Source organism: Hyla sarda, chromosome 10 (genome assembly GCF_029499605.1).
Source record: "Hyla sarda isolate aHylSar1 chromosome 10, aHylSar1.hap1, whole genome shotgun sequence".
Lineage (NCBI taxonomy): Eukaryota > Metazoa > Chordata > Amphibia > Anura > Hylidae > Hyla > Hyla sarda.
In genome coordinates, this window is record NC_079198.1 from 611,674 (window position 1) to 627,085 (window position 15,412).

Below are 15,412 nucleotides of genomic sequence, written 5' to 3' on the forward strand. Positions count from 1 at the left end.
CTATCCTGAGCGAGGTTTCTATATAATGGATTGTATATACAGACCCCACACTGATGGACTATCCTGAGCGAGCCCTCTATGTAATATATTGTATATACAGACCCCACACTGATGGACTATCCTGAGCGAGGCCTCTACATAATGGATTGTATATACAGACCCCACACAGATGGACTATCCTGAGCGAGGCCTCTATATAATGGATTGTATATACAGACCCCACACTGATGCACTATCCTGAGCGAGGCCTCTATATAATGGACTGTATATACAGACCCCACACTGATGGACTATCCTGAGCGAGGCCTCTATATAATGGACTGTATATACAGACCCCACACTGATGGACTATTCTGAGCGAGGCCTCTATATAATGGACTGTATATACAGACCCAACACTGATGGACTATCCTTAGCGAGGCCTCTATATAATGGACTGTATATACAGACCCCATACTGATGGACTATCCTGACCCAAGACCTCTATATAATGGACTGTATATACAGACCCCACACTGATGGACTATCCTGAGCGAGGCCTCTATATAATGGATTGTATATACAGGCCCCACACTGATGGACTATCCTGAGCGAGGCCTCTATATAATGGACTGTATATACAGACCCCACACTGATGGACTATCCTGAGCGAGGCCTCTATATAATGGACTGTATATACAGGCCCCACACCGATGGACTATCCTGAGCGAGGCCTCTATATAATGGACTGTATATACAGACCCCACACTGATGGACTATCCTGAGCGAGGCCTCTATATAAATAGATTGTATATACAGACCCCACACTGATGGACTATCCTGAGCCAAGGAATATATAAGATTTGGGAGTAGTAAGTGTTCTCTCTTATAGATGGAGACTGTATACAGATGTTCAGCAGATAGTATTACACAAGAAGCTTAGATACAGTGTGTTTTTATCTCTGTCTCATTCTGGATGTCGGGGGTCTCTCTTATAGATAAAGGCTTCATACAGAAAGTCAGCGCAGATTCTAAGTCTCTTTATTGATTGATAACGTTACACTATACAGAAGGCAATCAGCGTTGCGATGTGGCTGAGGTCGGCGCCGCGGCTCGAGGACGACTCTCCTGGACTCTTCTTAGTTGTTGATGATTTTCTGTAAGTGAAAGGTCACATGTGAGACACAATGTAACAGCGAAGTGTCTTACGTATCACTATGGAACATACTGGAGACATTAATATGATGGAATCTCAACCTCGTCCTGATGACCCTACCGAGACCGAACGGTATATATCTCCCTCAGATGCCTCATATGACTGTATTATATCTGACACTCACATCATTGATCCAGTCCTGGTAGGCGGACACCCGGGTGAAGACGGTCGGCTTCTTCTCATAGTTACAGCTGAGTCCAGAGCCGAAGCTGACAACACCGTGAACCTCCCAGGATCCATCAGCAGCCTGACAGTTCAGAGGACCCCCGGAGTCTCCCTGTGGAGGACACATTTACTGGTTATAATCTGTACTGGAACCTACCAGCAGAATAGTGAGTACAGCTCTGGAGTATAATACAGGATATAACTCAGGATCAGTACAGGATAAGTAATGTAATGTATGTACACAGTGACCTCACCAGCAGAATAGTGAGTGCAGCTCTGGAGTATAATACAGGATATAACTCAGGATAAGTACAGGATAAGTAATGTATGTACACAGTGACCTCACCAGCAGAATAGTGAGTACAGCTCTTGAGTATAATACCGGATATGTACGTTTTTTTTTTTTTCTTACATTGCACCCAGACACAATTCCATCTCCTCCGGCACAGACCATGTCGGTTGTCACTTGGAAGCTCCACCAGTCAGACTTGGAGCAGGTAGCGTGATCGACCACGGGGAGAAGAGCCTGCTGGAGATTGTCAGCGATGGGTCCATTGGCTGTAAAACAAAGTAGCAGAAAACACATTATAGAAATGTTGTAAATATATGGTAACATGTAACTTATGAAGTCGTTACTTACTGTACAGACGTCCCCATCCGGTGACATAACAGGGGAAGTCATGTGACAGGACAGCGCCATTAGCTGGAAGACAGGCGGGCTGCACGGTGTCGCTCACTTGCACGGGCTCGGAGAGCTTGATGAGGGCTATGTCATTACTGGGATATAGAGAAGATGGTTAGAATTAGGAAAACCCTGGATCTTTGTGGGTTCGGGTTCCTAAACATGGCGGAACCCTTGACTTCGCATCTACCAGAGCTGGATGTACTTACCGGATCAATAAGAAGGCGCTATACTTCTCGTGGACAATGATCTTCTCTGGAGAGATGATGACTGATCCTTCCTCCTCTTCCAGAAGGTTGTGCTTTCCGAGAACCACTCTGTAGGTGCGATCAGAGCTGGATGACAGGAGATATTATAATGATTAGTCTGCTAATTATAAGGTCTGGTTATTATAGGCTCCAGCTGTTATAGGATCCGGCTATGATAGGGTCCACGTATCATAGGATCCAGCTATTTTAGGGTGCAGGTTTTTTATGGTCTGTTTTTTTTAGAGTCTGGCTATTAAAGGCTTCAGTTATTATTGGGTCTGGCTATTAAAATCTTTGGTTATTTTAGGGTCCATTTGTTATAGGGTCTTGTTATTATATGGTTCAGATATTAAAGTCCAGCTATTGTAGTGTCTGGCTATTATAGGCTCCGGTTACTATAGGGTCCGATTATTATATTGTCTGGATGTTACAGGGTACAGTTATTAAAGAGTCTGGCTCTTATAGGGTCCGATTGTTAAAGGGTCTGGCTATTATAGGCTCTGGTTATTGTAGGGTCCGGCTGTTATAGGGTACGTAGGAGGTCCTGAAAAACAAGAATACTGACACGAAATGGGAGACTTTGAAAAATATCTTAAATTCTCATTGTAAGATGTGTATACCTTATGGGAATAAAAGGGTCAGGAATAAAAGAAAACCAACGTGGATGAATAAAAATTTTAGGGGGGCAATAATGACAAAAATAAAGCATTTAAATTACTAAAACAGGACGGCAGTGGAGAAGCATTAAAAAGATATAGAGAAAAAAAGTACAATATGTAAAAAACAGATAAAAGCCACAAAAGTAGAGACAGAAAGACTGTCTCTACCCCCAAAATGTTCTTTAACTATATAAATAACAAAGAGGTTAAAAATTAAAGTGTACGCCCTTTAAAAAATGATATCGAAGAAATTATAGAAGGGGATCAGGAAAAAGCAAATATATTAAACAAATTATTTTCCACTGTATTCACTGAGGAAAATGAAATGCCAGGTGAAATACAGCAAAATAAGGTAAACTCCCCAGTACAGGTCACCTGTCTAACCCAGGAAGAAGTACAGGTCACCTGTCTAACCTATGAAGAAGTACAGGTCACCTGTGTAACCCAGGAACAAGTACAGGTCACCTGTCGAACCCAGGAAGAAGTACAGATCACCTGTTTAACCCAGTAAGAAGTACAGGTCACCTGTCTAACCCAGAAAGAAGTACAGTGCTGCCTACAAAAAATCTAAATAGACAAATCACCAGGTCCAGATGGCATTCACCCCTGTGTTCTAAAGGAATTAAGTAATATAATAGACAGACCTCTATTTTTAATATTCAGGGACTATAGTGACAGGATCTGTTCCCCAGAACTGGCACATAACAAATTTGGTACAAATATTTAAAAAGGGGTCAAAAAGTGACCCTGGGAATTATAGTATGAGTAAATATAGATAAGATAAGGTATCTATTCACCTATAGTAAGCAGTGCTCCCAGTCAAAATCAATAGATTAATGTGATGAGTGATTAAAACTTAACTTTTACTAGTTAATGGGCTAAAATACACATATATATATAGTGAGTGTTCTATAGACAAATTATTGTGCTAATTTGCCATTCAATGGGATGCATATCCAAGTTTATACGAACTGTTAAACTCATACAGTGATATTCACATCAAGGGGAATAAATATAAATCCCTGTGGAGTTAGTATCCATACACTGCCCGACGCGTTTCAGACACTAGTCATGTGTCCTCATCAGGGGCTTAGGGGGAGACATAGACCTGAAAGAGAAACAAGTCCACTGTTGCATATATTGCATATATTGGTATATTTAATCTGAGGAGTCGCTGATACAGTGGCGGCTCCTCAAGAACTTATGCTTGTAATAGAGTCAGAGCTTTTCAGCACAAGAAGTAATGAGCAGAAGTAGCCTGTGGCCCCAAACGATGGTCCATGCTCAGAGTATGCGCTAACCCGCAGTGGCGGGGAGCCCTGCATTCCTGCCGGCTACTGAGCGCACATGTGAGCTGTGCCGGTGTCTGAGCTCATATCCACTTCCGAAGCGGAGGGCGGAACTCGGCACACTACATATCACCCGGCCGACGCCGAGGTGGGTGACACGTCAAGGGCTCCCTGATGACACAGTACGGGCGCCCTGAGTTATAATTAACCCCTACCGGATTTGGATAGGTAGTGTTATGTATGTACTGCATATAGTGGTTACGTTGGCAGATCCAAACCACACCTGGACAGTAGTATAGATACCCTGTATATCTTACAGGCATCATTGGCACTTAGCGCACAGGCAGGCTCCATATATGTGAATAATTCCGCACACATGGAGCTTATTGTATGTCAAAATACATATTTTGTGACATTAGATAAAACTTTCCAATGTACACTATGGATAATTCCCCAGATTAATTGTATATATCCGAGGTTCATCATATGTGTGCACAGGCAGGAGAAGTGAGGGGAGAGGCAGGGGAAGAAATGAAAGCAAGGAGGGGGGGGGGGGGGGGGAGGAGACGAACTGGCCAGAGTAACGTCACAGAAGGTCTTAACAACAGACGAACTAAGATACTACAGCCATCAGCGAGGATTGGGATTACTATATGGGGAAGGTGAAGGGAGAAAAGGCATGGGCCTAGGGAACCTGATAGTACCTATATTCACACTGGTCTAACCCCTATGCCTAGGCAGGGGCCCGCCCTAAAAAGGGCGATCCTGCACTGGAACCTCCCCTAGTATACCCTGTTATACCCTATTCTAGACAGGGTTCGCTAACTCAAGAGCTGACAACAGCCCCCACTCACTACCTACCATGCACCCCTAAATAACCGCCCTGATGGCTGGTCTAGGTGAAGCTAGTAAAGCAAATTTGTTCATTTAAACCTCTTGGTGTGACAGTATCTAATGTATATAACCAACGTGTTTCACGTTTTATCTAATGTCACAAAATATGTATTTTGACATACAATAAGCTCCGTGTGTGGAATTATTCACATATATGGAGCCTGCCTGTGCGCTAAGTGCCAATGATGCCTGTAAGATATACAGGGTATCTATACTACTGTCTTGGTGTGGTTTGGATATGCCAATGTAACCACTATATGCAGTACATACATAACACTACCTATCCAAATCCGGTAGGGTAGGGGTTAATTATAACTCGGAGTGCCCGTACTGAGTCATCAGGGAGCCCTTGACGTGTCACCCACCTCAGCATTGGCCGGGTGATATGTCATGTGCCGAGTTCCGCCCTCCGCTCCGGAAGCGTATATGAGCTCAGACACTGGCACAGCTCACATGTGCGCTCAGTAGCCGGCACGATTGCAGGGCTCCCCGCCACTGCGGGTTAGCGCATGCTCTGAGCATGGACGCAAGTACGCCAAACTGTTAGTAAGAGTTATCTTTCATTTGCAGGTTCTGCTTAGCCATGGACAAGAAGTTTAAGCCTGACTGTAGTGTATGCATTTTCTTTACAGGGTCATCATTTGGGGTCACAGGCTACTTCTGCTCATTACTTCTTGTGCTAAAAAGCTCTGACTCTATTACAAGCATAAGTTCTTGAGGAGCCGCCACTGTATCAGCGACTCCTCAGATTACATATACCAATACATGCAACAGTGGACTTGTTTCTCTTTCAGGTCTATGTCTCCCCCTAAGCCTCTGATGAGGACACATGACTAGTGTCTGAAACGTGTCGAGCGGTGTGGGTAGTGTATGGAGACTAACTCCACAGGGATTTATATTTATTCCCCTGTGCATATGATGTGAATCTCACTGTATGAGTTTAACAGTTTGTATAAACTTGGATTTGCATCCCATTGAATGTCAAATTAGCACAATAATTTGTCTATAGAACACTCACTATATATATGTGTATTTTAGCCTATTAACTAGTAAAAGCTAAGTTTTAGTCACTCCTCACAATAATCTATCTCCCGGGAATTATAGACCTGTTAGTTTAACCTTCGTTGTATGTAAATTGTTTGATGGTTTTCTAAGAGATGCTATGTTGGAATATCTTGATAAAAATAATTGTATGACCCCATATCAGCATGGCTTTATGAGGGATCGGTCCTGTCACCTGATCAGCTTTTATGAGGAGGTGAGCTCCAGACTGGACCAGGGGAATCGCTGGAAGCATTTGATACGGTGCCACATAAAAGGTTGGTGCATAAAATAAGAAGTATTGGGCGGGGGAGGAGAATGTGTGTAAGTGGGTAAGTAACTGACTCAGTGATAGGAAACAGAGGGTGGTTATTAATGGTACTTATTCTGATTGGGTGACTGTTACTAGTGTGGACCACAGGGGTCAATCTTGGGTTCTATTCTATTTAATATATTCATGAATGACCTTGTAGAAGGGTTGAATAGTAAAGTATCAATCTTTACAGATGATACTAAACTCTGTAAATTGGTTAACACAATAGAGGACAGTGCACTGTGTATAGTAGATTGCACAATAGAGGACAGTGCACTGTTACAAATGGATCTGGATAGGTTGGAGGTTTGGGTTGGGAAGTGGCAGATGAGGTTAAACACTGATAAATGTAAGGTAATGCACATAAGGAGGAAAAATCCGGGCTGGGATTATGTATTAAATGGGAGAACACTTGGGACAAATGACATGGAAAAGGACTTAGGAGTCTTAGTTAACAGTAAATTTAGCTGTAGTGACCAGTGTTGGGCAGCTGCTGCCTAGGCAAATACATTCATGGGGTGCATCAATAGGGGCATAGATGCCCATGACAAGGAAATAATTTTACCGCTGTACAAATCACTAGTCAGACCACACATTGAATACTGTGTACAGTACAGGTCAGACCACACATAGAATTCTGTGTACAGTACTGGTCAGACCACACATAGAATACTGTGTACAGTACTGGTCAGACCACACATAGAATACTGTGTACAGTACTGGTCAGACCACACATAGAATACTGTGTACAGTACTGGTCAGACCACACATAGAATACTGTGTACAGTACTGGTCAGACCACACATGGAATACTGTGTATAGTACTGGTCAGACCACACATGGAATACTGTGTACAGTACTGGTCAGACCACACATAGAATACTGTGTACAGTACTGGTCAGACCACACATAGAATACTGTGTACAGTACTGGTCAGACCACACATAGAATACTGTGTACAGTACTGGTCAGACCACAAAGAGAATACTGTGTACAGTATTGGTCAGACCACACATAGAATACTGTGTACAGTACTGGTCAGACCACACATAGAATACTGTGTACAGTACTGGTCAGACCACACATAGAATACTGTGTACAGTACTGGTCAGACCACACATAGAATACTGTGCACAGTACTGGTCAGACCACACATGGAATACTGTGCACAGTACTGGTCAGACCACACATAGAATACTGTGTACATTACTGGTCAGACCACACATAGAATACTGTGTACAGTACTGGTCAGACCTCACATAGAATACTGTGTACAGTGCTGGTCAGACCACACATGGAATACTGTGTACAGTACTGGTCAGACCACACATAGAATACTGTGTACAGTACTGGTCAGACCACACATGGAATACTGTGTACAGTACTGGTCAGACCACACATAGAATACTGTGTACAGTACTGGTCAGACCACACATAGAATATTGTGCACAGTACTTGTCAGACCACACATAGAATACTGTGTACAGTACTGGTCAGACCACACATAGAATACTGTGTACAGTACTGGTCAGACCACACATAGAATACTGTGTACAGTACTGGTCAGACCACACATAGAATACTGTGTACAGTACTGGTCAGACCACACATAGAATACTGTGTACAGTACTGGTCAGACCTTACATAGAATACTGTGTACAGTACTGGTCAGACCACACATAGAATATTGTGTACAGTACTGGTCAGACCACAAAGAGAATACTGTGTACAGTATTGGTCAGACCACACATAGAATACTGTGTACAGTACTGGTCAGACCACACATAGAATACTGTGTACAGTACTGGTCAGACCACACATAGAATACTGTGTACAGTACTGGTCAGACCACACATAGAATACTGTGTACAGTACTGGTCAGACCACACATAGAATACTGTGCACAGTACTGGTCAGACCACACATGGAATACTGTGTACAGTACTGGTCAGACCACACATAGAATACTGTGTACAGTACTGGTCAGACCACACATAGAATATTGTGCACAGTACTGGTCAGACCACACATAGAATACTGTGTACAGTACTGGTCAGACCACACATAGAATACTGTGTACAGTACTGGTCAGACCACACATAGAATACTGTGTACAGTACTGGTCAGACCACACATAGAATACTGTGTACAGTACTGGTCAGACCACACATAGAATACTGTGTACAGTACTGGTCAGACCTCACATAGAATACTGTGTACAGTACTGGTCAGACCACACATAGAATACTGTGTACAGTACTGGTCAGACCACAAAGAGAATACTGTGTACAGTATTGGTCAGACCACACATAGAATACTGTGTACAGTACTGGTCAGACCACACATAGAATACTGTGTACAGTACTGGTCAGACCACACATAGAATACTGTGTACAGTACTGGTCAGACCACACATAGAATACTGTGTACAGTACTGGTCAGACCACACATGGAATACTGTGCACAGTACTGGTCAGACCACACATAGAATACTGTGTACATTACTGGTCAGACCACACATAGAATACTGTGCACAGTACTGGTCAGACCTCACATAGAATACTGTGTACAGTACTGGTCAGACCACACATAGAATACTGTGTACAGTACTGGTCAGACCACACATAGAATACTGTGTACAGTACTGGTCAGACCACACATAGAATACTGTGCACAGTACTGGTCAGACCACACATGGAATACTGTGTACAGTACTGGTCAGACCACACATAGAATACTGTGTACAGTACTGGTCAGACCACACATAGAATATTGTGCACAGTACTGGTCAGACCACACATAGAATACTGTGTACAGTACTGGTCAGACCACACATAGAATACTGTGTACAGTACTGGTCAGACCACACATAGAATACTGTGTACAGTACTGGTCAGACCACACATAGAATACTGTGTACAGTACTGGTCAGACCACACATAGAATACTGTGTACAGTACTGGTCAGACCTCACATAGAATACTGTGTACAGTACTGGTCAGACCACACATAGAATACTGTGTACAGTACTGGTCAGACCACAAAGAGAATACTGTGTACAGTATTGGTCAGACCACACATAGAATACTGTGTACAGTACTGGTCAGACCACACATAGAATACTGTGTACAGTACTGGTCAGACCACACATAGAATACTGTGTACAGTACTGGTCAGACCACACATAGAATACTGTGTACAGTACTGGTCAGACCACACATGGAATACTGTGCACAGTACTGGTCAGACCACACATAGAATACTGTGTACATTACTGGTCAGACCACACATAGAATACTGTGCACAGTACTGGTCAGACCTCACATAGAATACTGTGTACAGTGCTGGTCAGACCACACATGGAATACTGTGTACAGTACTGGTCAGACCACACATAGAATACTGTGTACAGTACTGGTCAGACCACACATAGAATACGGTGCACAGTACTGGTCAGACCACACATGGAATACTGTGTACAGTACTGATCAGACCACACATAGAATACTGTGTACAGTACTGGTCAGACCACACATAGAATATTGTGCACAGTACTGGTCAGACCACACATAGAATACTGTGTACAGTACTGGTCAGACCACACATAGAATACTGTGTACAGTACTGGTCAGACCACACATAGAATACTGTGTACAGTACTGGTCAGACCACACATAGAATACTGTGTACAGTACTGGTCAGACCACACATAGAATACTGTGTACAGTACTGGTCAGACCACACATAGAATACTGTGTACAGTACTGGTCAGACCACACATAGAATACTGTGTACAGTACTGGTCAGACCACACATAGAATACTGTGTACAGTACTGGTCAGACCACACATAGAATACTGTGTACAGTACTGGTCAGACCACACATAGAATACTGTGTACAGTACTGGACACCAGTGTACAAGAAAAATATAGTGGAGCTGGAGAGGGTTCAAAGATGGGCAACCAGAGTAATACAGGGGATGGGAGTTTAGAAAAAAGAAGGGGTGACCTAATAACTATGTATAAGTTTATCAGGGGACAGTACAGAGATCTCTCCATGATCTATATATACCCAGGACTGTATATATAACAAGGAGGTGACTTAATAATATATAATAATATATCAGGACAGTACAGAGATCTCTCCATGATCTATTTATACCCAGGACTGTATATATAACAAGGAGGTGACCTAATAATATATATATATATAATATATCAGGACAGTACAGAGATCTCTCCATGATCTATTTATACCCAGGACTGTATATATAACAAGGAGGTGACTTAATAATATATATAATATATCAGGACAGTACAGAGATCTCTCCATGATCTATTTATACCCAGGACTGTATATATAACAAGGAGGTGACTTAATAATATATATATAATATATCAGGACAGTACAGAGATCTCTCCATGATCTATATATACCCAGGACTGTATATATAACAAGGAGGTGACCTAATAATATATATAATATATCAGGACAGTACAGAGATCTCTCCATGATCTATTTATACCCAGGACTGTATATATAACAAGGAGGTGACTTAATAATATATATAATATATCAGGACAGTACAGAGATCTCTCCTTGATCTATTTATACCCAGGACTGTATATATAACAAGGAGGTGACCTAATATATATATATATATATATATATATATATATAATATATCAGGACAGTACAGAGATCTCTCCATGATCTATTTATACCCAGGACTGTATATATAACAATGGGACATCCTCTACGTCTAGAGGAAAGAAGTTTTCTACACCAGATGGGGGTTCTTTACTGTAAGAGCAGTGAGACTGTGCGATTCTCTCCCGGAGGAGGTGTCATGGTGAACTCTGTAAAAGAATTTAAAAGGGGTCTGGATGTATTTTTGGAGAATAATAACATTACAGGTTATGTATACTAGATTTATAGGGACAGAACGTTGATCCAGGGATTTATTCTGATGCCATATTTGGAGTCGGGAAGGAAGTATGAGGGTTTTTTGCCTCCTCTTTGGGAGGGACTCATTAGGGATATAGGTTTTTCAGCCTTATGAACTATGTTACTACGTCTGTTACTATAGTCCGAAATCCCTTCATGGTTTTCATTGTAAAGTATTACATCAGTTACAGTCGCTCGCAGTGCAATCCCACAATTATAGTGTATATAGAGATATGGAATTGGCGGCTGTCACTTGCTGTGCACATGATGAGGATGGTACCTGATACAGTGAGCGGCGGTCAGCACCCAGTTGTCAGCAATCAGAGTGCCCCCACATGTGTGGCCCCAGTTTCCGCTGGATCCTTGGTACTGCAGGGAAATCTATAGAGAGAAGAAGATGTGATATCATGGAGTTGTCAGCCTATGGCATGGGATATATGATGTCTGCTCTGTGGTCCGTACCTGCCATGGCCAGCTGTTTGCCCGTACATCATGGCCGCCCACCACTCTGGACAGGATGGGCTGAACGGCTGGAACACCGCAGCTATAGGCTGCAACAAACAACACAGGAAAGTCACCCCTGACGGTCTAAAGAGCTTCTCTACCTATAAATCCTGGGGTCATCCTAATCTGTGGGGAACCTGGGGACAACCTGTGGGGTCTCCTCAGGGTTATCACTTCTGCCCTCCCTTGCATTGTTGCATATTTAGGCTCATCTAGGACACCTGGGGGACAACTCACGCAGCCATGTAGATGGTCACCAGTTTTCCCATCATTAACTAAGAAACATTGTATCAATAAGGACAAATTCATTTCCTGGGATTCCATGTACGTCGTCCTCCATGGGGTCAGCATCACATCTACACCACAGTGCCCCCACCACAGGAAATCCCTATAGAAAGGGCTGATGGATACAAAGTATCAACTGAGATAAAGTGGGCGGAGTCATGAATTACCGTAAGCCAAGCAGAGAGCGAGGACCACGAGCTTCAACATTGTGTCTTGTGAGATTGTGAGACCTACCCGGACCGGCCATACCATTTATATGGAGAGCAGCTCTGACCCTCTGCCATGATGGCTCCTGCCAAGGAGATAAGAGCGACCAATGAGACCCGTCCACGTGGCCCTCGGAGGACATTGGCAGCAGAATCTCATTACTCTCGGAGAAGATAAAAAGTGTTTACCTGGTGAGACCAAAGGGACCCAAGTGCAACAATTCAGACAATAACAGATGTGCGGATGATGTTATATTCACAGGACGAGGCCTCAGTGACCAGAACCAAAGACTCTATATAATGGACTGTATATACAGACCCCACACTGATGGACTATCCTGAGCGAGGCCTCTATATAATGGATTGTATATACAGACCCCACACTGATGGACTATCCTGAGCGAGGCCTCTATATAATGGATTGTAAATACAGACCCCACAACGATGGACTCTCCTGAGCCCAGGCCTCTATATAATGGACTGTATATACAGACCCCACAACGATGGACTCTCCTGAGCCGAGGCCTGTATTTAATGGACTGTATATACAGACCACACAACGATGGACTATCCTGAGTGAGGCCTCTGTATAATTGACTGTATATACAGACCCCACACTGATGGACAATCCTGAGCAAGACCTCTATATAATGGATTGTATATACAGACCCCACAACGATGGACTATCCTGACCCAAGGCCTCTATATAATGGATTGTGTATACAGACCCCACACTGATGAACTATCTTGACCCGAGGCCTCTATATAATGGACTGGATATACAGACCCCACACTGATGGACTATCTTGAGTGAGGCCTCTATATAATGCACTGTATATACAGACCCCACACTGATGGACTATCCTGAGCGAGGCCTCTATATAATGGATTGTATATACAGACCCCACACTGATGGACTATCCTGACCCGAGGCCTCTATATAATGGACTGTATATACAGACCCCACACTGATGGACCATCCTGAGCGAAACCTCTGTATAATGGACTGTATATACAGACCCCCCACTGATGGACTATCCTGACCCGAGGCCTCTATATAATGGACTGTATATACAGACCCCACAATGATGGACTATCCTGAGCGAGGCCTCTATATAATGGACTGTATATACAGACCCCACACTGATAGACTATCCTGTCTCGAGGCCTCTGTATGATGGGACTGTATATACAGACCCCACACTGATGGACTATCCTGAGCGAGGCCTCTATATAATGGACTGTATATACAGACCCCACACTGATGGACTATCCTGAGCGAGGCCTCTATATAATGGACTGTATATACAGACTCCCCCACTGATGGACTATCCTGAGCCGAGGCCTCTATATATTGTACTGTATATACAGACCCCACACTGATGGACTTTCCTGAGCGAGGCCTCTATATAATGGACTGTATATACAGACCCCACACTAATGGAACATCCTGTCTCGAGGCCTCTATATAATGGACTGTATGTACAGACCTCACACTGATGGACTATCCTGAGCGAGGTCTCTATATAATGGACTGTATATACAGACCCTACACTGAGAGACTATCCTGTCTCGAGGCCTCTATATGATGGGACTGTATATACAGACCCCACAACGATGGACTATCCTGAGCGAGGCCTCTATATAATGGACTGTATATTAGGGATGTAAGAAAAAATCGATTTGCGCGATTATCGCGATTTTTTGTTCCGCGATACTGAATCGATTTTAAAATTCTGAGAATCGATTTTTTTATAAATTATTATAATTAACATTTACTGTATTTCACTCACTGAGTCACAGTCCTATTTGTCTGTCTTATTTTTTTTATAACACTTAAACTCCTGACCACTAGTTGGCAGTGTACCTGTTATCAGCTCTGTCCCACTCGCAGGCTGCTACCGCGAGACTACAGACTCAGAACAAACAGGAGAACGTACGCACTCACAGGACAACTCTCGCGGGACCTTGTTCTTTCTCAGCTAGAATAAGTTTTCCCAAGCTTTTAATAGGGAATATCGCGATATATCGTGATATATCGCCAACATGACAGTATCGCGATATATTGCGATATATCGAATCGCCACCCTGGTATCGCGATTCGAATCGAACCGCCAAATTATTGGCGATTCACACCCCTACTGTATATACAGACCCCACAATGATGGACTATCCTGTCTTAAGGCCTCTATATGATGGGACTGTATATATAGACCCCACAACGATGGACTATCCTTACCCGAGGCCTCTATTTTAGGGGAGTATATATATATATATATATATATATATATATATATATATATATATTGACAACATATTGAGGGAATATCCTGAGCGAGACCTCAATATGATAACGATATATAGAGAAACATAGAATGTGTCATTAGATAAGAACCATTTGGCCCATCTAGTCTACCCAATATTCTGAATACTATCATAAGTCCCTAGCCTTATCTTATATGATGGATAGCCTTATACCTATCTCTATCTTATATGAAGGATAGCCATATGCCTATCCCTGTCTTATATGAAGGATAGCCTTATGTCTATCCCTATCTTATATGAAGGATAGCTTTATGTCTATCCCTATTTTATATGAAGGATAGCTTTATGTCTATCCCTATCTTATATGAAGGATATCTTTATACCTATCTCTATCTTATATGTAGGATAGCCTTATACCTATCTCTATCTTATATGAAGGATAGCCTTATGCCTTTCCTTATCTTATATGAAATGTAGCCTTATGCCTATCCCTATCTTATATAAAGAATATCTTTATGTCTATCCCTATCTTATATACATATATACAGGAGCCCAACAAGGAAAGCGTTAACCCACGCTGCTGCTGAGCAGTTCTGGGTTAAGTCTTTGTGAGCTATCCTGTGTATATAGCTATCTATAGATGACTGTATATACAGAATACAGTAGGCAGACATCAACAATTGGAGGCTCCCTGTTACACACTGCAGTATGGGCGCAA

The 15,412-nt window shown here is 42.7% G+C and overlaps 1 protein-coding gene across 1 annotated transcript; it reads right to left on the minus strand.

Annotated features, from left to right (window-relative positions):
- Window positions 1–994: 994 nt before the first annotated feature.
- On the minus strand, window positions 995–12,837 carry LOC130294392 (chymotrypsin-C-like). Its single transcript, XM_056544104.1, has 8 exons — window positions 12,391–12,837; window positions 11,897–11,985; window positions 11,715–11,815; window positions 2,252–2,377; window positions 2,001–2,137; window positions 1,773–1,918; window positions 1,320–1,472; window positions 995–1,136 (listed from the first exon to the last, which is right to left on the minus strand). Exons 1-8 carry the CDS (start codon window positions 12,473–12,475, stop codon window positions 1,119–1,121), a joined length of 855 nt encoding a protein of 284 aa, XP_056400079.1. The 5' UTR covers window positions 12,476–12,837; the 3' UTR covers window positions 995–1,118.
- Window positions 12,838–15,412: the final 2,575 nt, after the last annotated feature.